General features: G+C 38.4%; 1 protein-coding gene across 5 annotated transcripts in view; it reads left to right on the forward strand.

Annotated features, from left to right (window-relative positions):
- Positions 1–27,452, forward strand: part of SEL1L3 (SEL1L family member 3) — a 142,307-nt gene that overhangs the window by 104,428 nt on the left and 10,427 nt on the right. Inside the window, exons 24-25 of one of the 5 annotated variants that reach the window (XR_014310623.1) lie at positions 7,869–8,949; positions 9,526–9,684. The exons of 1 other annotated variant lie outside the window; for it this stretch is intronic. Coding sequence is in view for 3 of the 4 variants with exons in the window: in XM_082726748.1 (XP_082582874.1) it covers positions 24,176–24,345 (170 nt within the window). In the remaining variant the exon portion in view is untranslated. Of the gene's footprint in view, positions 1–7,868; positions 9,685–12,035; positions 12,136–24,175; positions 24,429–27,452 lie in introns of those variants that run through there. 3 more of the 5 variants (XM_082726748.1, XM_082726750.1, XM_082726751.1) reach the window with 3 other exon arrangements.

Raw genomic sequence — 27,452 nt, forward strand, 5'->3', positions numbered from 1 at the left:
TGAAGTCAAAGAAATACAAATTAAAATTAGAAGCTATTACTTCATATCCACATATTCACAAAATGAGAAAGACAGATAATAATAGTCTGAGATATGGGGGAATAGAAACTCTCATGCTTAACTAGCAGGAGGGCAAACTGGTACATAATATGGCAGTAATGTACTTAGTGAAAATGAATTGTTTATTACCCAGCAAGCCTACACTTAAGGATGGGCTCCACAGATGGCACAGGTGTGACAGGATGTGTATGAGAGAGGATATTTATCATAGTGCTGTCTCACAGAGCAAGGAGATGGAGCAGCCTGGATGTCCCTCAGTAGGACAGCAGATGCAACAGATGAATGTTAATGGAAAACAATACAATGGTCAGAAAGAAAGGAACTAGACTTATGAACAGCCACATAGAAAGATGTCAACAAATATATTACATATATATATTACATATTACATATATATTACATATATATGCATGAAAAAAGTAAGAAACTGAATAAGATCTGTATCTCAACACTATTTGTGTAAATTAAAAATCAAACTCCCAGAGAATATTATATACACGTGCATTTGTATACATACATAGTATATGTATATATTTCTGTGTGAGTATATTCATACTTTTTTTTTTTCCCCAGGTGCATAAGTAGTTCTCAGCCTTGGTAATATCCATATTTGGGGTTCTAAACATCTTTGTTGTGGGGGTTTGTCCCATGCATTGTAGGATGCTTGACAGCATCTCTGGTCTCTCTCCTAAATGCCAGTACCACATTTTCAGGACAACCAAAAACTTCTCCAAACATTTACAGGTGCCTCCTGGTGGAGATGGAGGAACTTCTGGAGATTAAGAATCATTAGCTCAAATAATGTATCACTGGCTCAAACTATTAGAGTGGCTAGTGAAGTATTCAGAGGTAGGGACTGGGAAAAAGGCTGTGGGCAAAGGAAAAGTATTACAATAAAAAAAAAGAGCAGTGGTGGTATGCCATGAACTGAAGAGAATGATTAATTCAACTTTGGGTACCTGAGGTCCAAATACAAGCAATGAAGAAACACAAAACAAACTAAAATTGGCCTTAGTGCTCAGGATTGGCAGGTGTTAGCTGGAGTTCAGTCTGTTACCATGTGAAAATCCTTGAAGGGAAAAAAAAACGAGTAGACATTATAATATTTTGGCTTTTACTGTGACTCTAGCCTTGGCTTTCCTTTACTAAGTCTGTGCTAACGTATATTTTGCAAAATCTCTGGTGTTATGAAGACAGTGTTGAATTAACCAATGGACAGACAAAGCACATGCTGTGATCAGCAAAGCAGAGAATCAGACACTGGTGAGAAAAAGTCAGCCCTGATGAAACTGCCTGGATTTTAAAATTAGAAAAAGCTAGAAATAAACCTTTAAAAATAAATAATATTTTCTAAAAGTAGCACATAACCAAAAGATAGAATGAGGAATAAAAAAGCTAGAGTAGCTTTATTAATATCAGGCAAAATAGATTTTAAGAAAAAGAGTGTTACAAGAGATAAAAAAAAAAAAAGGATACTTCATTACATTAAAAGGGACAATAAATCAGGAAGATAGAATAAATAGAAATAAGGAGAAATAGACAAACCCACAAAATGTGAACATTAACACACTTCTTTCAGTAATGAAACAACTAAAAATAAATCAGTAAGTATGCAGAAGACCTGAATAACAAAACACTTTGTAAGTGTTTTAACATAAAACACTATACCCCCAAATCACAAAATACACATTCCTTTGAAGGACACATGGAATGTTTATGAAGATAAACTATATCCTGAGTCATAAAACAAGTCTCAATAGAATTCAAAATATAGAATTCTTACAGAATATATTGTCTGACCACAGTGGAAATAAATTAGAAGTTAACAAAAATAATTCAACTAGAATAGCTGGAAAAGAAACAATACATTGTTAAACAAACCATTGATCAATAAAGAAATCTCAAAGGAAATTAGAAAATACTTTGAACTGAATAATAATAAGCACATAACATCAAAATTTGTGATACTGGATGGCATTAACTGTTTGTAAGAGAAGAGGTAGATCTTGGGGCACCTGGGTGACTTAGTTGGTTAAATGGCCGACTCTTGATTTGGGCTCAGGTCATGATCTCAGGGACCTGGAATTGAGCCCCAAGTTGGGCTCTGCACTCAGCAGGGAGTCTGCTTGAGGACTCTCTCTCTCCCTCTGCCTCTGCCCCTCTCCCTGCTCACGTTCTCTCATGCTGTCTTTCTCTCTCAATTAAATAAATAAATCTTAAAAAAAAAAAAGGAGGTAGTTCTCAAATCAATGATCTAAATTTCTACCATAAGGAAAAAGAAGAGCAACATAAACTCAAAGTAAACAAAGAAAAACAAAGAAAAAAATAATAAAGAAAGGAGAAGATATTAATGAAATTGAAACCAGAAAAGTAAAGAGAATCAATGAAATCAAAGCTGGTTATTTGAGGGAAAAAAAATCAATGAAATTCATAAGGCTCTGTAGAAAAGATAAAAAAAATTGCCAATATCAGAATATATGAATAATATCACTACAGATCTTACAGACATAAAAATATTAATAAGGGAATATCATGAAAACTTTACACCAATAAATTTGACATCATACACAAAATGGAAAATTCCCTAAAAGACATGAATTGACTGCCAAGGCTACTGTAAGAATAGATAATGTGAACAGTCCACAGCTTTTAAGGAAATTGAATTCACAGTTTAAAAACATTTTCAAAAAGAAATTTCGGTGCCCAGATGACTGTAGTGGTGAATTCTATCAAAAATTTAAGAAATGGGGAGCCTCGCTGGCTCAGTTAGCTAAGCATGCAACTCTTGATCTTGGGATTGTGAGTTTGAGCCCCACGTTGTTTGTAGAGATTAGTTTAAAAAATATTTTCTTTAAAAAAATTTAAGAAAAATATAATGCCAAATCTAGACAGGCTCTTTCATAAAAATTAAGCAAAGGAAATAATTCAGTATTTATTTTATGAGACCAACATTACTTTGACATAAAATCAGCCAAAGTAATACAAGAAAAGGAAACTAAACCACAGATCAGTAACTCTCATAAACACAGATACAAAAATCTCCAACCAAATATTAGCAAATTGAAACTTGTAATAAATAGGAAAGGTAATACATCATGACCAAATGTGGTTTACTCCAGGAATTCAAGGTCAATTTAATGATTGAAACCAATCAATGTAATTCACCATATTAAAAGACAAAAAATATAAAATAAGATCATCTCAATAGATGCAGAAAAGACATGTGACAAAATCCAACATTCCTTTATGATAAAAACAGGCATCAAATTAAGAAGACAAGAGAAATATCTCAGTTGCATGAAGGGAATCTACAGCAAAAGCTATAGCTACAGCTACATTTCCCTTAATGGGGAATGCTTCCCAGAAACAAAGGGAAGCATTTGTTCTCACCATTCTATTAGTATTGTACTGAAAGTCCTCTGTAAGATTTCTAAGAAATACACAAAAAAGATACCATAAAAAACTAAGTGACTTCAGTAAGCCTGTAGGACCCAAGTCAACATACAAAACCAGATTATATTTTAACATATTACCAAAAAACAATTGAAATGTGAAGGTTTTTTTTTTTTTTAAGATTTTATTTATTTATTTGTCAGAGAGAGATATGGAAAGAGAGGGAACACATGCAGGGGGAGTGGAAGAGAGAAGCAAGCTTCCTTCTGAGCAGGGAGCCTGATGCAGGGCTCAATCCTAGGATCCTGAAATCATGACCTGAGCCAAAGACAGATGCTTAACCACTAAGCCATCCAGATGCCCAGAAATGTGAAATTAAAAAAAAAAAAAAAAAAAAAAGCAAGCTATTTACAAGAGCATCTGATAATATGAAACATCTAGGGCTAAATTTAACAAAAGATTTATAAGATCTGTATTCTGAAACTAAGAACATTACTGAAAAACTTAAAGAAAAGCTAAATAAAATGAAGAGCTAGATCATGTTCATGGATCAAAAGATTTAATATTTTCAAGATGTCTATCTTCTCCAAATTGATTTATAGATTCAATGCAATAGCAATCAAAATCTCCGCAGGATTTTTTTTATTTTGGTAGAAATTGTCAAGCTGATTCTAAAATTTATATAGAAATACAAAGGACCTAGAACAACTGAGGCAATACTAAACAAACAAACAAACAAAAACAGAAAAAGAAAACCTAAAGGACTGACGCTACCTGATTTTAAGACTTATGATAAAGCTACAGTTATTAAGACAGCATAGTAATGCCATAAAAATAGACATATAGATAAGTGGCACAGAATAGAGATTTTAGAAATTCCCACACATGTATGGTCAATTGATTTTCAACAAATTGGGCAAGACATTCAACTTCTTTGGAGAAAGAATAATCTTTAATCTTTTCTTAAAAACAACACTTGATAGTCATAAGCAAAAAATTAAACCTGTACCTTACCTTCCACCATAGATAAAAATTAACTCAAAGTGGATCATAGATCTAAATGTACAGGGTAAAATTTTAAAACTTCTAAAATAAAATATTAGTAATATTGAACTGTCAAAGATTTTATATACAAGACACAAAAACATGAACTATAAAAGAAAAATATCAATAAATCAGATTTGATGAAAATGAAAAATTCTTGCTCTTCAGAACACTGTTAACACAAATGAAAAAAACAAGCCACAAACTGGGAGAACATAACTGCAAAAAAAGTACATGACAAAGGACTTGCATGTAGCATATGTAAAGAACTCTTACAACTCAATAATAAGACATGAAAAGTTCAATACAAAAAAAAAGGGGGTAGACGAGCTGAAGACACTCTTCATCAAACTAGCTATAGGAATGACAAATAAGAACATTAAAAATATACTCAGTATCAGTAGTCATTATGGAAATGCAAGTAAAAATCACATTAGATACCACTGTGTACTTACCAGCATGGCTAAAATTAAAAACTTTTATTGTACTAAGTGTTGATGAGGACATGAAGGAATTAGACTCTCATTTACTGCTTGTGGGAATGCAAATGTTACAACCACTTCAGAAAAAAAGTCTGGCAGTTTCTTAAGTTAACAGTGTTAAGTGTTCATTTAGTTAATTTAGTGTTTTCAGATAAAATAGAGAATGTTAAATTGGAACTTCACATAAATAATAAATAATTTTTAATACAGGTATGACCTAAAAATTTAACAAGATATATTTTAAAAAAGTTACTTGCTGTTTATCTGAAATTCAATTTAATTGGGTACTTTATATTTTTGTTTAGTAAATCTGGCAATTCTACTTCCTGAACAGCCCAATCATTCCATTCCTAGGCATTTACCCAAGAAAAATAAAAATGTATGTCCACTTGTATATATAGTGTTCATAGAAGCTTCCTTTGTAATAGCCCTAAACTGGAAACAATTCAAATGTCCACGAACAAAAGAAGGGATAAACAAATATGGTATATCCATATAACACATTACTACCCAATATAAAATAAAAGAGAATGAACTATGGATACACATAAGCTATGGATGAATATCAAATTAATTGTGCTGAGTGAGAGAAAGCAGACAATAAAGAGTACATACCAAATTTTTCCATTTACATGAAATTCTAGAAAGTGCAAACTTATCTATAATGTCAGAAAGCTGATCAGTGATCGCCTAGGGCAGGCAATGGTTGAAGTAAGATGCAGAGGCAAGGAAGATGTTTTTGAAACTTCTAGGAGTGATAGATACGTTCATTATCTAGATTTTTATTTTATTTTATTTATTTATTTGACAGAGAGAGATAACAAGTAGGCAGAGAGAGGGGGAAACAGGCTCCCTGCTGAGCAGAGAGCCCGATTCGGGGCTCGATTCCAGGACCCTAGGATCATGACCTGAGCTGAAGCAGAGGCTTTAACCCACTGAGCCACCCAAGCACCCTCATTATCTAGACTGTGATGATGGTTTCATGGCCATTTACATATGTCAAAATCTATCAGATTGTATATTCTTTACATATGTGCATTATGTTGTGTGTCAATGACACTTTGACAAAGCTATAAAATTTTGTTTTGAATTTTCCTGTGTGAATTTGTATATAACAGTGTGTGAAATTCTCCAGTGGATAAAACAAACATTTTACTTACTTGGAGAGAGAAGACCGACAAATATAAAAAGTTAAATAAAAGCACGAGCATTAAACAAGATGTAATTTGGGACAGTATTTGCAAATATTAAACCGATGTATTTTAATTTATCCCACAATTCATGTTCCTTTGAAACTTTCTCCCTCAGAGAGGGACCTAAATCTTATAACCAGAGAGCAGAAGAAAACAGATATTTGACTTCATTAACAGGATAAGGGGCTTGCCAACTAAGCCTGGGAAAAGAATGGGTTTCTTACATTTCTTATATCAAAGGGTAGATTTGGAGAATTAGCTCAAGAATTTTTCTATCAATGGTGGAAAGCCAATATTCCTTCCACTTGTGACAACTAGATACTATGATTGAAAGAGTATAATAAGAGGGAAAAAAAATCACACTTTAGAGCCAATGATGGGGAAAAGAAGAGAGGAACAGAGTTTGAAAGCAGATGCCATGGTCCTCCTTTTCTACATTCTCTCGACATCCTCTGTGTCCTGCCAGTCTTGCTGACCCTCTTGCCTGTACCTGAGGTTCAATCAGTGCCTTTGTTTGCTGTAGCAAAGAGCAAGAGCCTGAGGCTTCCCAGAGGCTTCTTAGCTTTCTGTGTGATTTGAAGATGAGCAGAAGCCTATGTGTGCCCTGAGGGAGAAATGGAGAAGGTAGCTGAAATTGCTGGCTGTCTTCTCTAAGAGGGGCTGCAGCTATGGGAATCTTTTTATTTATTTTGTTAAGGAGGCTCCGACATAGTAGGTTTGAACTCATGACCCTGAGTTCAAGACCTGAGCTGAGATCAAGATGCAGATGCTTAACTGACTGAGCCACTCAAGTGCCCTAGTTATGGAAATCTTTAAACATCGGTGAAAGCCAGAATGGCGGCCACTGGTGAGCAGCAGTTGGAGAAGATGGCTCTGAAGTACTGCCCAGGCCAAGGGAAGGGACCACACGTGTGCTGATTGCAGATGTTTGCTTCGGAAGCTGGCCCAATGACTAGATAGTATGAAGTCTTCACACACCATCGTAAGCATCCTACAGGTTCTACCATTCTACCATCTTACAAGGGAATTTGGGGAGTGGGGGGTGATTCTGAAAGAGGAAGCATTTTACCTAAAGAAACTGAACATCCCCCAAAGATACTCTGTTAGTTTATTACTTTGGAGTAAATAGTTCCCTCACCCTGCTCCCCCGCCACCCCCATCAATAATACCCAGAGGATGTGCACTCCAATGTAAGTCTAGATTATAGACAAACTAAAGAAAATTTATTTCCACTGCACATCTTTGTGTGAGGTACATACCTCTGCAACCCATTACCAAGATAATATAAGATATGTTTCAAGGCATTCAGTGATGGAGAGCAAGAGTAGTAGCCAGAAAGTGAGGAACAGGCACAGAGGTGGGGACTCAGTCCTATAGCCTGCGTAAGGTTTTAGGCAGAGAGGAGGAGCATGTCAGGTGGGGAGAGCTGCCTGAATGAGGGTCTGCAGGTGAGGACAGGCACATTCACCTCAGTAGATGAATGGTGAATGTAGGTGAATGCGGGGGAGAGGGGAGCAGAGAGCACACGTTGACCGGAGGGTCTCTGGTGCCCCACTTGGTTAGCATGACTGGGAACTCAGCAGTGTGTGAGCTCAGAAAAGGCTGTTCTGAACAGGCATGGACCTGCCTTCTGGAAAGTTTGCAAAAAGAAAGCCAGAGAACATGGCCACCTGAATGTCACTTGGTCTCTCAACAGGTCAAGAAGCTGAATGTGGTCATGTGATGGCTCCTGGGGCTTACAGCGTGGCAAATAGTTTCAACATGGTGCTGAGAGGGACTGGGATGATTCTTCAGAGGGCAAGTCTAAGGCACTAGAAACACCAAGGGTCACTCTCCTAGGAAGTCAATCTACGGAAACCAGGGACTCAGAATGAAGGTTGGCTGGCACCCAGGAAAGACAGCTCTTATCTTCTTGTTTCTATTCAGTCCATAAAGAATGTAAGCTGGCTTGATCCTTGAGAACTGGCCTGACTCATATTTCATGTCCCTTCCTGAGGCTGGGCTGCTCAGCCAGGCAGAACTTGCTGAGAGGTTGTAGAAGAGGAAGAGGGTTTCTCCTTGCAGCTCTGATGCCTGGACATGGCCTGCCCCCACCTCTCCCTTCCACATCCTGTCTCATGTGTTTTTAATCAGTCGACACTTTCAGGCACACTTCTCCCTCTGCCTCTCTGACCTGGGCCTCCTGCAGCAGGCCACATAGCCATGGGACAGACAGCATGCCTCCTGTCTGCACCTGGAGTCCCACATAGCTCAGGTGAGTGCTGGGCTGAGAAGCCCTATAGCTTCCCCCCATGTCACACAAAGCCAGATTGTATCCAAAAGGGTTCATCTCTGTGGAGAGGAAGAACAGAGTTGTTTGGCCAGGACCCTAGGCCAGGTCAAGTGGTGCCCAAACTGGTCATATGGAAGAGTCCTACTTTGGCCCCAAAATAAAATAAAGCAACAAAAAGCTTATACCCATTAGAACGGCCCAAATCTGGAACACTGACAACACCAAACACTAGCAAAGAGGCAGAACAACAAGTACTCTAATTCATTGCTGATGGAAACATGAAATGGTGCAGCCCTCTGGAAGACAGTTTGGTGGCTTCTTACAAAGCTGAATGTACTCTTAACATACAATCCAGCAATTGCATTTGGTATTTACCAGACAAATTGAGAACTTCTCTCTGCACAAAAACCTGCACATGGCCGTTTATGGCAGCTTTATGGATAATTGCCCAAATGTGGAAGTATCCAAGAAGTCCCTCAGTGGGTGAATGGATAAAGAAACTTTGGTAAGTGCAGAGAGTGGAATTATATGCAGAGCTAGAAAGAAATGCACTGTCAAGCCATGGGAAGACATGGAAGAAACTTAAATGCATAGAACTAAGTGAAAGAAACCAATCTGAAGAGGTTACATACTATATGATTGGAGCTATATGACATTCTGGAAGGGGCAGGACTATGGAGACAGTCAAATTTAGTGGTTGCCAGAGATGTGTGACAGGGAAGGACAGGGGATTTTTAGGGCAGTGAAAATGCTCCAGATGATACTATCAAGATGGATCCATGTCTATACTTTTGTCCAAACCCAGAGACCATATAATACCATGAGGAAACTCTAATGTACACTATGGTCTTAGAGTTACAATGACATGTCACTGTAGGTTCATCAACTGTAACAGATATATCACTCGGGGAGGGGGAAGTTGATTCTGGGGGAGACTATACAGCATGGGGACAAGTGGTAAATGAGAAATCTCTGTTTCTTTGCTTGAATTTTCCTGTGAGCCTGAGACTGCTCTAAAATTTAGTCTTAAGGCATCTGGGACATTCAGTCAGTTAGGATCTGACTCTTCATTTCTGCTCAGGTGATGACATCATGACCCTGAGATCAAGCCCTGCATCAGGTTCTGTGTTCAGTGTGGAGTCTGCTTGAGATTCTCTCTCTCCCTCTCCCTCTGCACCATTCCCTGCTTGCACTATCCCTCCCTTTCTTTAAAATAAATAAATAAACCTTAAAAGAAAAATTAGTCTTAATTTAAAAAAATAAATGATTAAGCTAATAGGGGGTTAATAACTGTTTAAATGAATAATGTTTACTTTTGAAGAAGAGTCACAGTATAAGAAAAATAGTACTCATTAGGACTTTAGGAAACATTTATAGGAATTCTGGGAGGCCTTATAATAATTTCATCACCAAAAGGGTGTGTGAGACCCACAGGTCTCCAGTCACCCACAGGTCTGCAACCACCCACAGCAGGCCCACCTGATGTACATGACTTTCAAGGAACCCTGAGCAACCAGCAGACCATCTGGGCTCAGTTCACTGGTCTCATTCTGTCATCTCTGAGCTGATGTTGAGGTCTGATATACAAGCATTGGCCTTTTTCACTCACACCAGACACAGAGACTTCAGACTCCCTCCTTTTCTCATTTCAACTATTCCATAATCCAGCTCAAATTTCTCGGCCTCTGGAAACTGGAAGAGAATTGACACTCTTCACTATTTGCCATTTATTTGGTACTTTCTGTACATTATTTTGTTTCTGTAAGCAGGGATCCCAGCAGGACCCCATCTATCCTTGAGAGTGGTTGAAGGATACCCCACCTCACAAAACACTGTTTGGAGACTTGGATTTGCATGGAAGCTAGAATGTCTTCTGGGAACGGATCTTGATTGCTGTTCATGCTGGGGTTCAGACAAGCCGGACAGAATTAAGGGCTGTGGATTGGCCAGGTCTTACAGAAGGCAGGGAAGAAATTGATCCTACGGACTCAGACTCAGTCAGCAAAAGGCCCAAAGGGCTGCACAGGAGAGCTAAACTGGGTTTGCTGTGGTTGCTATCAGAGGGCCTCTCCTTAACTCTGCAATTCTAGAACATTCCACACTTGAAAGTGCTGTTTTGCTAAATTCTGACAAACTTCTGACCAGGCTGTGTAGTTCACCGGTTGAGTATAAATGAGGGAAAGAGTATTTTCTATCCTTATAAAAGCAATTACCCTAAATCATGAATCTAGCACAGTGTCCCACTGTAGTACACTGCTCAGCAAGCAATAGAGAGTTGTTAAGTTTGTGAGTCAAGCTGTCCCACACCATAAAATTTGTGTCCTCTCCTATTTCTCAGTGAATCTCTATTGCAGCCCCACCAAACAGCAACTCTGAGCTGCTCAGCCAAAGCAGAACTCAAGCTTTGAGTGGTACCCTGGCAGAGTTTTAGGGACCAAGGGCTGGTGGGGGAGGGGGGTACCCCCCCCACACTGAGAAACATCAAGACTATTGATAATCTGTTTTTGAGGAGGGAATTTCATCTTGAGTAGAGGAGCTATTGTAAATCGGGGATCAGTATGAATGCACCTCAATTGTATCCTCAGGGGGTTGAAATCTGAGACTTTGGGTTTATATTCCACTTAATGTTCACAGTACCACTGGAAGCCAGACATATTTTCCCCATTTTACAGATGTAGAAACTATGTTGCTGAGGAGCAAACCACTGTAGAGCTCACTGAGATGCAGCCATAAGCAGCTCTTCCTCACTCAGGCACCTGTGGGTTGGCTGTGGTTTGGCTGATCTAGGTGGGACTCAGCTGGGCTTGTTTCTAGGCTGTGGGGTACATCCAGGCATGCTCAAATGTTAATCCCATACAAAAGGCTCAAAAATCCAACAGTGTAAGTGCATTTAAAGCCTTTATTCCGGGCTGCCTGGGGCTCAATTGTTGAACGTTCCACTGGTCATTTTAAGGTCACGATGTCCCCCGTGGTGGCATCGAGACTGGCATTGGGCTCCACGCTCAGCAGGGAGTCTGATTCTCTCTTTCCCTCTCTCTCTGCCTCTCCCCCAACTCTCTCGCAAATAAATAATTATATCTATTTGTATATTTATTTATTTATTATTTTTTAAGGTTTTATTTATTTATTGGACAGAAAAATACAGTGAGTGAGGGAACACAAGCAGGGGGAGTGCAAGGAAAAGCAGGCTTCCTGCTGAGAAGGGAATCTCCCTCCCCATGTGGGACTCTCCATCCCAGGACCCTGGAATCATAACCTGAGGGAAAGCAGATGCTTAACAGGGCCACCCAGACACCCCCAATAAATATATCTTTTAAATAATATATTTTTTAAATAAAAGCTTCATTCACGTCGCTTCTCCTAACACCCCATTGGTTAAAGCAAGTCACTTGGGTAAGCCATGTGGGCAGGGAAGCAGATGCTTTCTGTGGAAGAGAGAGGGGCGTTGCTTTCAACTCCTATTTGTCTGAGGCCAAAGCTAGAGATGCTTTCTCGCAGCCTCTGCTCACTGCCCCCTCTAAAAATTCTCTGGTTTGTTGTCTTTACCACTGAATGAAGCAATCAATTTCATACTTTCGCGCTGTTGTTCAGGTCTTTGTGCTTTGGCATTTGCTTGGTCTCTGCCGTGGGACTGTTGAGTATTAAAGCAGGGACACTTCTGGGTCACCCCCCACCCTGCATGATGCTGACACAGAGAAGGACCACAGTAAATAATTACAGAAGGACTGGTCAGGTGTATCATCATACCAAGAAGCCTGCGGTAAGTGCCACTTTGAGTATTCTGGCAGATTATGTGAAAACAAGCCCAAAAGAGTTGAGTGTGTAGCTGTGCCCCCCTCCCACCATGCTGGAGGAAGATGACAACTCTTTGTTATTTCTGAGGATCTGCCACCAGCAGGTACAGCTGGATTAATCAGCACTGTGTCCTCCTTGCAGACTTAATTAGCAGCTCTAGTTGAAACTCAGCTTCTTGTTAAAACTAGACTTTAAAAAAGAACTGTTCCAAGTTTCTATCCTAACTTTCAGTTCCATGTCATCAGATATGAGATGAAATCTCACTGTTTTAAATTGAGTTGTAATTGACATATAGCATTTGTGAAGTTTAACATATACAATGTGTTGATTTGACACACTTATACATTGCTATTTGATAGCTACTGTAGCCTTAGCCAACACTTCCATCACATCACATAATTATCATTTCTTTTTTTGTGGTGAGAACATTTAAGATCTAGTCTCCGAGTAACTTTCAAGTATATAAGGCAGTATTGTTAAAAATTAAAAATAGAACTACCATATGATCCAGCAATCTTACTTCTTGGTATATAACCAAAAGAAGTGGAAATAGGATATAGAAAAGATATCTGAACTCCCATGTTTATTGCACCATTATTCACAATAGCCAGGATATAGAAATAATATGTGTCATCAGTGAATAAATGGACGAAGAAGACATTCTGTGTGTGTGTGTGTGCGCGCGCATGCGTGCGTGCATATATAATGGAATATTATTCAGCCATGAGAAAGAAGGACACCCTTCCATTTGCATTAATATGGATGAAGCTTGAGGGCATTATGCTGAGTGAGATAAGTCAGACAAACAAAAATAAATATGATATCACTTATACGTGGAATCTAAAAAGGCAGAATTCCTAGAAACAAAGAGTAGAATAATGGTTACCAGGGCCATGGGGGTGGGGGAATTTGGGATGTGGGTCAAAGGGTATAAATTTGCAGTTATAAAATGTATAAATTCGGGATGCCTGGGTGGGTCAGTTGGTTAAGCATCTGCTTTAAGCTTGGGTAATAATCCCACGGTCCTGGGATCAAGTCCAGCATCAGTCTTCTTGCTCAGTGGAGAGTTTGCTTCTGTGTCTCTCTCTCCCCCTGCTTGGGCTCTCTCTGACAAATAAATAAATAAATAATATCTTTAAAAAATGCATAAATTCTGGGGATCTAATGCATAAAATCTCATTTTCTAAAAAGAGTCAAGAAATGGGAGTCAGAGTGATTCCAGAATGCCCTTCCCCTAGTCAACTGAGATGATGATAATGCAGGTTAATACTTAGCTAAGCACTCACTTAGTGTACAAGGATCATGCATTCACCACCTTTCTCAATCTTCATCTTCCTTAACCTTATAGTTATTACAACTGTGTAATATTATAATTATTACCCATTTGGCAGCTGGAGAAAATGAGTTTTGAAGAAGTAAAGGGACTTGCCCAGTGCCCCAATGTTACAAATAGTAGCTCTGGGAAATAAAACCCTGACCAAAAAAAAAATGCTGTGCTCTTTCATACTCATTGCTCAATCCCTACTGCATTCTTGTTTATTTTATTGAAATGATTTCAAGTGCTACAAAGTACAGCAAATAATATTCGTGTATCACTGATCAGTTTTGTAAAATGTTACCTTTTTCTTTTGTCTTTTGGTGATTGGTTTTAAAACACCAAAATACTACAGACACAGAACATGACCCACAGCCATCCCTCCTCTCTATTCAGGGTAACCACTTAAATTTAGTATTTTTAATTCCAGCAATTTTTTTTAATGTTTACTACATATGTAAATAAAGACAAACATTGTATAGAATTATTTTGAATGTTAAAAATTCTATTTACTTACTATCCTTCTAAAATGTGTTTTTCATCCCACCTGATGTGTTTGGGATTTCTCTATGTTGATACATCAGGAATATTGCTATATACTTTATTTTGTACTTATATCATTGGTTACTCATTCTCCTCTTGGTTTTTGTTAGGACAAAAAATACATCAGTGTATATTTCCTGTCTGAGTTTCTTCATGCACATTTGCCAGAAGTTTCTGTGAAAAGTACCAAAAAGTGATACTCCTGTGTTGAAGGGTATATTTTGTACCTGATTCCTGTGTGGGTCTCCAATGAGGTCATACCAGCTTCCACTGCCACTAGCAGGACCCGGGAGCCCCACATAGCTTATATCCTCACCCATACTTACTATTGTTAGAATTTTAAATATTTTCCAATTTAATGTCAGTAAAAGGCAGCTCATTTTAATTTATTGTCTTTGATAGTTAGAAGAATTGCATCTTAATACTCCATTGCCCAGTCATATTTCTTCTTCTGTGAATGTTTTGATCTTATTATCTGTCCATTTTCCTATGGAACTGTCTTTTTCTTATTGATTTGGGACTCTGGATACTACTCATTAGTCAGTTACATGTGCTGAAAGTATATTAATTCCCCTGGCATATGACTTATATTTTCATCTTTTTAATGACATCTTCAAGCATATAGCAATTTTAAATTTCAATGTAGTTAGTTTGCTCAATTTTAAATATGTTAATCTTCTATTTGAAAGGCAATACATACAGCTTAAAACTCAAGAGGTACAAAGAGCATATAGTGACAAGTTTTCTCTTGCTCTTCCTCAGTCACCCAGTTACCTTTGTCATCCTTCCAAAATTATTTTATGCACATAAAAACAAACTATAAATATATTCACCTTTGAACCCCAATATGAACATACTGTGTACACTGTTATGTATAGTGCATCTTAGGGTTTTTTTCACCCTTTATCTAAACCTTGAAGATGATTCCATATCAGTACTAAAGAGTTTACATTTTACAGCTCCAGTATCCCACAGTATGAATGTATTATAATTAATATTTTACCAGTTACTGATTAATACTTGGTAGTTGGCCAACTTTTGAGGAATAGAAACAATGTTGCACTGAGCAACCTATTTAACCTACAGAATATATGTATGTATATGTATATTATATATATATACATATATGTATATATATTTTTCCCCTATAAAGAAAAAAAATGTTCTTTTATGTGTGCATATGTCTAGGGAACAAATTCTTAGATATGGAAATGCATGGTCAAAGGGTAGGTGCAAATGTATTTTTGGTAGATATTACCAGATTCCTTCTGTAGGGGTTATAAAAATTTACTCTCCACAGCACTGGAAGAAGGTCTGTTTTTTATACCATGGGTGATACTATAAATCAGATTTCTGAGTTTATACCAACATGAGAGATAAAAAATAGTATCTCAGTGTGGTTTTAATTTGTGTTTCTGTTACTATCAGTGAAATTGAAATAAATAAAATATGTTTAGATTGTTTGAAAACCACTTGTATATATTTTTCTGTGATATATTTGTTCATATCAAATTATTGGTGCTTTATTGATTAGCAAAAGGGATTTTCTTTTTTTTTAAAGATTTTATTTATTTATTTGACAGAGAAAGACACAGCAAGAGAGGGAACACAAGCAGGGTGAGTGGGAGAGGGAGAAGCAGGCTTCTTACTGACCAGGGAGCCCAATGTAGGGCTTGATCTCAGGACTCTGGGATCATGACCTGAGCCAAAGGCAGGTGCTTAATGACTGAACCACCCAGAAGCCCCCCCAAAAGATTTTATTTTTTAGTGAAATCAGCTCTTTGTGATATAAGTTGTAAATTTTTTCCCAGATGGTTCCTTAGGTTTTTGACTATACTTAGGTGTTGTTGTTGTTGTTGTTTTAGTAATTTCGACACCCAACATGGGGCTTGACTTTACAATGCTGAGATCAAGAGTTGTGTGCTCTACCAGCTGAGCCAGTCAGGTGTCCCCCCACCATATTTCTCTACTTTTGTTTAATTCTTCTCTGATCTGTTGTAATCAAAATATTTCTCTTGTGTTTTCTTCTTAAAATTTGTAGTATTTTGCTTTTTTACATTTAGTTTTTCAATTCATCTGAAATTAATTATTGTTTATATTGTTAGGTATAAAAGTAATTTTAGTTAATTTCCCATATATTATATATAATTAGTTATATTAGTTATATTATATTATAATTAGTTATTAGTTTTATGTAATATATTTAGTTATATTATAACTATATTAGAGTACATATGTATATATATATACATATGTATGTATATATATATAATCTGTATCACTTATATATATTATATATATATAAAATATATATATAATCTTTATCACTTATTGAAACATCCTTTCTGGGATATCTGGGTGACTCCGTTGGTTAAGCTTCTGCCTTCAACTCAGGCCATGATCTCAGGGTCCTGGGATGGAGCCTTATGTTATGCTCCCTGCTCACCAGGGAGTCTGCTTCTCCCTCTCCCACTGCCCACCTCCCCCAGCTCATTCTTTCTCACACTCTCGCTCTCTCTCTCAAATGAATAAATAAAATCTTAAAAAAAAAAAAAGAAAAGAAAAGAAAAAGGAAACTCCTTTCTGTCCCAATAGATTGGTACTGGTACTCTTGAAGATAATAAAATTTTCATGAATATAAGGATCTATCTGAGTTCTCTATTCTAGTTTGCTTATCTATTCCAGCACTTTGTAACCTTCTTACAATCTGAACACACAGAAAAATATCATCTTCAAATTGTACACTGGAGTAAACAGAAGAGGCTGATGGTCCCTCCTGGGGCTTTAGCTGCTTCAGGCCCCACTAGGACTCCCCTAACCACCCTAAGGGCTGATTGGATCAATATCTCAGTACATTTTTAACACAATGAAGGGGCATCATGTCTATTTACCTTAATAACAAACCACTTTATTTCTATAATTACAGTTGACTCCTAAACAAAACAGGTTAGAACTGTACAGGTTCACTTACACATGGAGTTTTTGGATACAGTGCAGTATTGCAAATGTATTTTGTCTCCCTTTGATTTTCTTAATAATATTTTCTTTTCTATAACTTAACTTGTTGTAAAAATACTGTACATAATATATATAACACACAAATTATGCGTTAATTAACTGTTTATGTTATCAGCAAGGCTTCTGGTCAACAGTAGCTCCTAGTACTATAAAAGGATTATAAAAAGTTTTAGGGAAGTCAAAAGTTATGTGCAAATTTTCAACTACACAGGGTGGGGGTAGGGGATGGTGCCTGTAATAATAAATCTTGGTATTCATCTGGTAATGCAAATCACTCCTCTATTTTTTCTTCAAGATTGTTTTAGCTAATTCTTTTTCTGTCCCTTTGCTTTTCTAGAAGAATTTTAAAATCAGGTAACTTACAGATTAATTTTTGGAGACTTGAAATATTCAGTCTCCTTATCTATGAACATGGTACACATCATTTAGTCATTATCATCTTCCTAAGCTTTAAAAAGCTTTCAGTGAAGTTTTATAATATTTATTCTAAAGGTGTGACAAGTCTTTTGTTAGACCTATTCTTTGGTATATTATTGTTTTGTGGATATTGTGTATAAATCATTCTTTTCTCTCTTGTTTAAAGAATGAGAAGAACATGATAATGTCAATAATATTACTACTGCTACTGCTAACACAATAGTAAATATTTATCCTCTACATAGAAAACATTATTCTAAGGACTTTACATATTTAAACTTACTTGATCTTCAGAAAAACCTTATTTAGTAGTTTTACCATTATTCCCATTTTACAAATGAAGGAACTGAGGTGTTGACAAATTTTTCAACTTGCCCAATGTTGTCCAGTTGGTGGATGACAGTATTGCTTTGGAGAATGAATTTTTATAAATTTAAGGACACCAGAGGAGGAATCCAAGATGGTGGAGGAGTAGGAGACCTTAGTTTTGTCTGGTCCCAGGAATTCAGCTAGGTAACTATCAAATCATTCTGAACACCTGCAAACTTAACTGGAGATCTATGAAAATATTAGCTGCAACTCTATAAATAGAAAAGTGATCACTTCCTGCAAGAGTGACAAGATGGAAAATTTCACCCCTTAAAAGAGAACAAGAGGTAGTATTGACTCCCAGGGACCTAATCACTATGGATATAAGTAAGATGTTGGAAATAGAATTCAGAATAATGATTATAAAGATACTAGCTGGGCTTGAAAAAAGCACAAAGACACTACAGAATTCCTTTCTGGAGAAATAAAAGAACTAAAATCTAATCAAGTTGAAATCAAAAAAAGGCTATTATTAATAGGTGCAGTAAAAAATGGAGACTCCAACTTACAGAATAAATGAGGCAGAAGAGAGAATTATTGTTATAAAAGACCAAATGATGGACTAAAGAAGCTGAGAAAAAGAGAGCTCAACAACTACTGGATCACTAGGGGAGAATTTGAGAAATAAGTGATACCATAAAGCAAAACAATTATCAGAATCATTGGGATCCCAGAAGAAGAGAAAAGAGTGAGGTGGGGAACAGAAGAGATACTGGAGCAAATTATAGCAGAGAACTCCCCTAATTTGGAGAAGGAGTCAGGTATTCAAGTTCAAGAGGCACAGAGAACACTCCCTCAAAATCAATAAAAAATAGGTCAACACCTTGACATCTAATAGTAAACCTTGCAGATCTCAGAGACAAAGAGAAAATCTTGAAAGCAGCTCAGGACAAGAGGTCTGTAACCCACATGGGCAGAAACACACTGGCAGCAAACCTATCCACAGAGACCTGGCAGACCAGAAAGGACTGGCATGATATATTCAGGGTGCCAAAGGAGAAAATATGCAGCCAAGAATACTTTATCCAGCAAGGCTGTCATTTAAAATAGAAGGAGAGATAAAAAGCTTCCAGGAGAAACAGAAACTAAAAGAATGTGTGATTACTAAACCAGCCCTGCTAGAAATATTAAAGGGGATCCTTTAAGCAAAGAGAGCCCAAAAGTAACATAGACCAGAAAGGAACAGACAATATACAGAAAGAGTGACATTACAGGTAATACAATGGCACTAAATTCATATCTTTCAATAGTTACTCTGAATGTAAATGGGCTAAATACCCCTTATCAAAATACACATGGTATCTGATTGGATAAAAACAAAAAACAAAAAACAAAAACCAAGATCCAAGATCCATAGATATTTTGTCTGCAAGAGATTCATTTTAGACCCATAGACACCACCAGAGTGAAAGTGAGGGGGTGGAGAAGCATTTATCATGCCAATGGACATCAAAAGAAAGCTAAGGTAGCTAGCAATCCTTATATAAGACAAATTAGATTTTAAACCAAAGACTGTAATAAAAGAGGAGGAAGGACGCTATACCATAACTAAAGGATCTACTCAACAGAAAGGTCTAACAATTATAAATATTTATGACCCTAACATGGGAACAACCAATTATATAAACCAAGTAGTAACAAAATTAAAGAAACACATTGATAGTAGGGGATTTTAACATGCCCCCTCACTGCAATGGAAAGATCATCTAAACAAAAGATCAATAAGGAAACAAGGACTTTGAATAACACACTGGGCCAGATGGACTTCACAGATATATACAGAGCATTCCATTCTAAAGCAACAGAATACACCTTCTTCTCAAGTGTGCATGGAACATTCTCCAGAGTAGATCACATATTGGATCACTAATCACGTCTCAACTGGTACCAAAAGATTGGGATGATTCCCAGCATATTTTCAGGCCACAACACTTTGAAACTTGAACTCAATCATAACAGGGAATTTGGGAAGAATTCAAATACATTGAGGCTAAAGAGCATCCTACTGAAGAATAAATGGATCAACCAGGAAATTAAAGAAGAATTTTTAAAAACTCAAGGAAACAAATGAAAATGAAAACACAACTGTTCAAAACCTTTGGGATGAAGCAGAGACAGTCCTAAGAGGGAAGTACATAGCAATACAAACCTTTCTCAAGCTATACAAGCTAAACTTACACCTAAAGGAGCTGGAGAAAGAACATTAAAAAAGCCTAAATCCAGCAGGAAAAGAGAATTAATAAAGATTAGAGTAGAAATCAATGAAACAGAAACCAAAAGAACAGTAGAGCAGTTCAATGAAACTAGGGTTCTTTGAAAGAATTAGTAATGGTGATAAACCCCTGGCCAGACTTATTAAAAAGAAAAGAGAAAGGACCTAAAACAAAATCATCAATGAAAGAGGAAAGATCACAACCAACACTGAAGAAATACAAATAATTTTAAGAACATATTATGAGCAACTATATGCCAAAAAATTGGGCAATCTGGAAGAAATGGATGTATTCCTAGAGATGTATAAACTACCAAAACAGAAATGGGAAGAAATAGAAAACCCAAACAGACTAATAACCAGTAAGGAAATTGAAGCAGTAATCAAACGTCTGCCAACAAACTAGAGTCCAAGGCTGGCTGGCTCTCCAGGGGCTTTCTACTAAATATTAAAGAAGAATAACTATTCTTCTAAAGCTGTTTCAAAAATAGAAATGGAAGGGAAACTTCCAAACTCTTCCTATGAGGCCAGCTTTACCTTGATCCCAAAACCAAACAAAGACCCACCAAAGAGGAGAATGATAGACCAGTATCTCTGATGAACATGGATGCCAAAATTCTCACCAAGATACCAGCCAATAGGATACAACAGTACATTAAAAGGATGATTCACCACTACCAAGTGGGATTTGTTCCTAGGCTGAAGCGTGGTTCAAAATCCACAAACCAATCAACATGATATGCTACATTAATAAAAGAAAGGACAGGAAACATATGATGCTCTCAATAGATATAGAAAAAGCATTTGACAAAATATAACATCCTTTCTTGATTGGAAGTCTTCAAGGTGTAGGGATAGAGGGAACACACCTCAATTTCATAAAAGCCATATATTAAAAGTCCACAGAGAATATCATTCTCAATGGGGAAAAACTGAGTGCTTTCTCCTAAGGTCAGGAACATGGCAGGGATGTCCACTCTCACCACTTTTGTTCAACATAGTACTAGAAGCCTTAGCCTTAGCAATCAGACAACAAAAAGAAATAAAAGGCATCCAAATTGGCAAAGAAGAAGTCAAACTCTCACTCTTCACAGATGATGTTTTACTCTGTATGGAAAACCCAAAGGACTCCACCCCAACATTGCTAGAACTCATACAGGAATTCAGCAGCAATGTGGCAGGATATAAAATCAATGCACAGAAATCAGTTGCATTTTTGTACACAAACAATCAGACAGAAGAGAGAAATTAAGGAGTCAATCCTATTTACAATTGCACAAAACACCATAAGATATCTAGGAATAAAGCTAACCAAAGAGGCAAAGGATCTGTATTCAGAAAACTCAGAAACACTCACTCATGAAAGAAAGTGAGGTAGACACAAAGAAATGGAAAAATGTTCCATGCTCATGGACTGGAAAAACAAATATTGTGAAAATGTCTATGCTAGTTAGAGCAATCTATACATTCAATGCAATCCTTATCAAAATACCATCAACTTTTTCACAGAGCTGGAACAACTAATCCTAAAAACTCTATGGAACAAGAAAAGACCCCAAATAGCCAAAGGAATGTTGAAAAAGAAAACCAAACCTGGTGGCATCACAATTCTGGAATTCATGCTCTATTACAAAGCTGTAATCATCAAGATGGTGTGGTACTGGCTCAAAAACAGACATTTAGATCAATGGAACAGAATAGAGAGCCCACAAATGGACCCTCAATTCTGTGGTCAACTAATCTTCTACAAAGTAGGAATGAATGTCCAATGGATAAAAGACAGTCTCTTCAACAAATGGTGCTGGGAAAATTGGACAGCCACATGTAGAAGAATGAACAGGAGCCATTTTCTTACACCATACCCAGAAATAAACCTAATGCCAAATATGAATACAAATGAAGCAAAAAATTAAAAAAAAAAAAAGGAAAATGCCTCATCTTTATGAGTATTGTCAAAGTATTGTTAGATCTCCTTATCAGAAGCAGTTAATGAAATGTGGGGAGGCTATAGCAAGATCTCCCTCCCGGTTCTTTTTTTTTTTTTTTTTTTAAGATTTTATTTATTTATTTGACAGACAGAGATCACAAGTAGGCAGAGAGGCAGGCAGAGAGAGAGGAAAGCAGGCTCCCTGCTCAGCAGAGAGCCCGATGTGGAACTCGATCCCAGGACCCTGAGATCATGACCTGAATCGAAGGCAGCGGCTTAACCCACTGAGCCACCCAGGCAGCCCTCCATCCTGGGTCTTGAAGGGACTTCCAAAGTGGGTCAAGATGCTCTAGCAATCAATTAACAAACATGTAATGAATGGGAATCATGTGCAGGCTCTAGGTCCTTCTACACTCACTGAACTGGCTGATACCTGCTATTTTTAACTACGCAAGGGACATCAACTACTCAGGAGACATCCCAATCACAGAGGCCTGATTCCATAGGGGGTAGTGGTCCTGGAAAAAGGAGTACCACAACCGTAATACCATCTGTCCTCAGCTATGCAGACCGAGCAACAAAATAGACTAAATATATGTTTAAAATCATAGGTCTCATCCTCTGGAAAGCAAATTCTATCAAAACAATGAGATCTTAAATTCTTCTCCAGAGTCATGAGATATTTTTGATCTATTTTAATTTTTGTTTTAAAAATATATATATATATAGCCAATTAACTAAAGTAACATGTGAATTACAGCTAAATTTGAGTAATATGAGAAAACATAAAATCTCCATAATTTCCCTTGCTGAGGATGCCCATTGCTAATAGGGTTTACGCATCCAGGCTCTGGAGATAGTTGAATCTAGATTACCAGTCAGTATTGCTTTTTAAACGTTCCAACTTAATTCTTGTTTTCACCTAACAGAACAACTTTTTAGGTCAAAAAATTTCTTTTTCTTTACCATACTTCTAATGGCTGAATTATATTACATTATATGGATGTATTTATTTTTGGTTTATCCAATCTTCCCATACGGCATGTTTATGTTATCTCTGATTTTTGGTTATTATAAAAAATTCTGACAAAAAAGTCCTTGTAGTTAAATCCATAATTTCCATACTAATTCCCTTGGGATAAATTCATGGAAGTAGACATGCTGCATTAATACAGTTTAAGTCTTGCTGTATGCGGCTGGATTGGCTTGACATCTCAGGTTGGAGCTGGCATGACCACTCAGTTTAAGATGTTTGGGTTTCCAGCAGCAGTCACAGCAAACTCTGGCTTCAAGGGGTGAAGCTGCATTCCAGAACTCAGAAGCTGGCTTCCCCCTGCTGGCCTGCTGCATTAGAACCCATGGTTACCAGATTCTCCTCCAGCTTTGGTTCTTACCCTGAAGGATTAAAATCAGGAGCACTCATGGTCTGGTGGATAGATTTTTGGGGGGTGGTCCTCTAAACTCCAGAGGTTCAAAACCTAGAACTAGCTAGAATCTAGAACTTCTAGAACCAGGAGTGAGAACTGACAGATCCAGGTTAGAACCAGCTCTGAACATCTATAGGGGGTCTGTTTGGGGGAAGGCAGAACAAAAAGCTACCTCTTGAAATCATTGATTTTAGATAAAGGAGTCAAAGGTCTCTCCAACAAGTACTGACATTCTACAAAATACGAGTTCTGTTCTAGTTTACCAAAGGCCCGTGTGGTATTTCAGCCCAAGTGTCTTAAATATACATAGGCAAGAGAAGTTACAGTTTGAATGAATTGGGTCATTCTTAGCTCATTTTAATTTTCCACTGCAAGTGAACTTAACTTTGTTTCCACTCTTTACAAGAGAGGGTGTGGATCTGGGCTAAAATCCTGGTTTTTATACTTCTTAGAGATCTGCCTTGAGCGAGTAACTAATTTCTTTGTGCCTCAGTTTTCACATTGGTAAAATGGGCATCAGGATACCTACTTCATGTTGCAAGGATTAAATGAGAAAGCAAAGGTTGTGCATCTGAGGGTCTAGCATCCAGTAAATACTTAGAAAACATGAATCCTCTTTTCCTGTTCCCTTAGTTCATCAGCGACTCTGGTGTGGCATAAACATTATAAATCTAGAGTCTTCCCCAACTGCTTTATTTACAATTTCAGGTTCGTTGGCTATCTCAAATCAGCAGGAGGCCTTCTATAAGTGGAGCCATTCACTTACAATAACCAAGAAGCAGAAACAGCCCGAACCTCCACTAACAGATCAACAGATAAGCAATTTGTGGTATAGACATACAATGGAGTATCATTCAGCCACAAAAAGGTTAAAATAAAAATAAAAATAAAAATACATACTACAATGTGGATGAACCTCGAAAACTTTATGCTAAGTGGGAGGTTGGGGTACCAGGTAGTGGGTATTATAGAGGGCACGGATTGCATGGAGCACTGGGTGTGGTGCAAAAATAATGAATACTGTTATGCTGAAAATAAAAAATAAATTTAAAAAAATCAGAAACAAAGAGTCACATATTGTATGATTCCATTTACATGAAATATTCAGAATGGAAAAATCAATAGAGAGAGAGAGAAGACATAGATGATTTTAGGGGTTGGGGAAGGTATAATGGAGGAACTGCTTAATGGGAAAGGGGTTTGACTTTGGAGTGATAGGAATGTTCTGGAACTAGAGAGAGGTGGGGAGCACACAACATCGTGAATCTGAATGCCACTGAATTGTTCATTTTAAAATGATTAATTTTACATGACAGGCATTTCACCTTGATAAATTAATTTAAAAAAATCATGACAGGGCCAAACCGATTCCACCCAGAACTCAAAGCCAGGCTAGCATGCACCCAAACTCATAAGATCCTAGTCTACTACATTGCTTTCTCGGGTCAAAGCCACTCTCTGGGCCAGGCTCTTGAGGGGGACAAAGGGGAGAGAGGAAATGAGTTGGTTGGTTGGGTAGGAGGGGAGGGGAAGAGCCCCAGGGCAGAGGGAAAGCCCTGCAGGGGTGTGAAACTCTTGCTGACTGTGATCCCCAACACCACTGACTTTCTAATTGGTCTCAGCCACAGTCTTGATTTCTTTCATGAGACATTAATCCCAAGCACCAGACTGGGACCAGCCTGATGTGGCCTCGCTGTGCTACATTAACCTGCTGATTCGAAGGGAGTTCTAAAAAATTGGCCAGAAAATATGCATGGGAAATCAGAGCCCCTTCTTGGTCCTCAGCTTCCACCTCACCACACCCCATTCCCACCACATCCCTCAGTGCTGCAAGATAAGCCTCTCCTCGTGCTGGATGTGAGGGTTTCATGCAGATGGGTCGGCCCTGAGCATGTCCCTGATAGGGATAATGCCTTATCCTCAAACCTCCAAGTCCCAGTATTCCACTCAGAGGCTCCAGAGTTGTCTGGGTGGGTAATCAGTGATCTAAAGCTGGCCAGGGCGTGGAAGGAAGACCTCAGTTAATCAGCAGATGCTTTGATAGTTTAGGGCCAGGGCCAAGCAAGAGGTGAGAAAGGGGGATCTTTCCCTTGTTGGAAGGTTGAGCTGGGGGTGAGAGGAAGCAGAGACCCACACTTGAATCCTGAAATGTACCAGCCTATTAGAGAGCCTGTGTCTACTCAGCGTGGAAGGCAGATTTCTGTCCCTGAACAGTCTAGGTGCCTGGGACACCGATGCTCATGTCTTCCCCCAAGAATACCCCCATCACATCATGTCACTGGAACCCTAAACCTCCCCTCGCCTCCCCTCTTCCTCTTGCCCCCTGGGTCTGACGGCGCCTGGAAGGATGCACGAGGCGCTTGCTTGCTTGCTGTTTTACCAACAGCCGGAAAGTCTAGTTCTCTGTGTAAGGGACCACTCAGTTAGAGGGAGACAGCAGATTATAATCCCACTTTGGGAACTAAAGCACACAATTTCAGGAAGCACTTGTGATGAAGTCCCAGAACCTTAAGTCAGGTTCGGTGTGGTGAGGAGGTTCGGAGCCGACGACTAAAGAAAGAATTCTTAAGACGTCATTGGTGCAAAATGGTGGTTTATTAAAGCACGGGGACAGAACCCGTGGGCAGGAAGAGCTGCTGCCCCGGGTTGTGAAGGTGGGCATATTATATACCCCACGGTTGGGGGGGAGGTGGTAAAGGAATGGGGGATTTTGACAGAGTTCTCACATGCTAGGGAGGGTCTACAAGGTGCCGGGGGGGAGTCTTTGCCATTATGGCTTGATTAATGTCGTCTTTAGGTCAAGCACTAACATCAAGATAATGGGGGATTCTTGGTGGGGCATTATGATCTGGCTATCATTTACATTCCTTTCTACCCCAGTCTCCTCCAGTTTATGGTGGGAGGGGGACATTAGGGCTTCAGGAACCAAGAGTTATTCGCTTCTGGAAATTTGTGCTATTGATAAGGTAACCTCCCTGTTCAGGTCTCTAGGACATCTTGTAGGGCAAGGGAGATTCCTGTTCTGCAGGATTGTGATCCCTGCAAGTTAACTATTTATCATTTTATGGCAGTCATGGGTGCCTGAGGAATACCACACATATGGAGGGGAGCGGGTGAAGAGGAGGTGCAAGGCGCCAGCTTTTGCTTTGTCCTCAGCCAGCCTCCTGCTCCCTCATCATTCCCCCCTGAACAATTTTGACCCTTAAATCTTTAAGGTGGTTGAAGGTGGAAGGTCTCATCTTCTGTAACTTCTTCGTGCTGAATAGGGGTGTAGAGCTGTCCCTACCTGCTCAGGTCAATATTGGTCAGGGTAGGAACGTATAAGGGAGTTACAAAAGGTGGAGGCAGCTGAATCCAGCGCTGACAGTGAAGAGGCGTCCTCGCGCGCAACAAGGATCGTCTGTTGTGGTGTAGTCATTGTAGCAATGGAGTCTCGGCACCAAGTGGAGAAACATGGAACAAAGCAACATATTAGGATTAATAAGGCGATAAGAATAAGAAGCCCGAAAAGGAGATTTGACCATAGCCCTCCTCCAAGCCAGGAACTTAACCAATCACTAAAAGAGAAAGAAGGATCTTGTAGGGCCTTAATCTGGGTATTCATATCTTTTATTAGTCCTGTGACATTTTTGTGATAGTCTGGAATGTACACACAACATTCTGTCTTGATAATGCATGTGTGCCACCTTGGGCTGCTGTCAGGACTTCTAAGGCCATCCTATTTTGTAGGACTGCCTTGTGTATTTGTGAGACTTTGGTATTAAGGAGGGAGATGCCATTTAGTGGATCATTGAGTGCCTTTGTAGTATATTTATTAAGGGCTTCTACATGCCACATGACATCCTCTAGTCCCGCAGATGGAACAAAAATGGATGCTAAGTGATCATACCATTTAAAAACAGATTGTGTCCATCTTTGTTTCAAGTTGGGGAGATTAGCTGGAGTTGTAATGGCTTTAGTAATGCACCCATGGATCCAGGCAAAT

Source organism: Mustela nivalis (assembly GCF_964662115.1).
Source record: "Mustela nivalis genome assembly, chromosome: 4".
Taxonomy (NCBI): Eukaryota; Metazoa; Chordata; class Mammalia; order Carnivora; family Mustelidae; genus Mustela; species Mustela nivalis.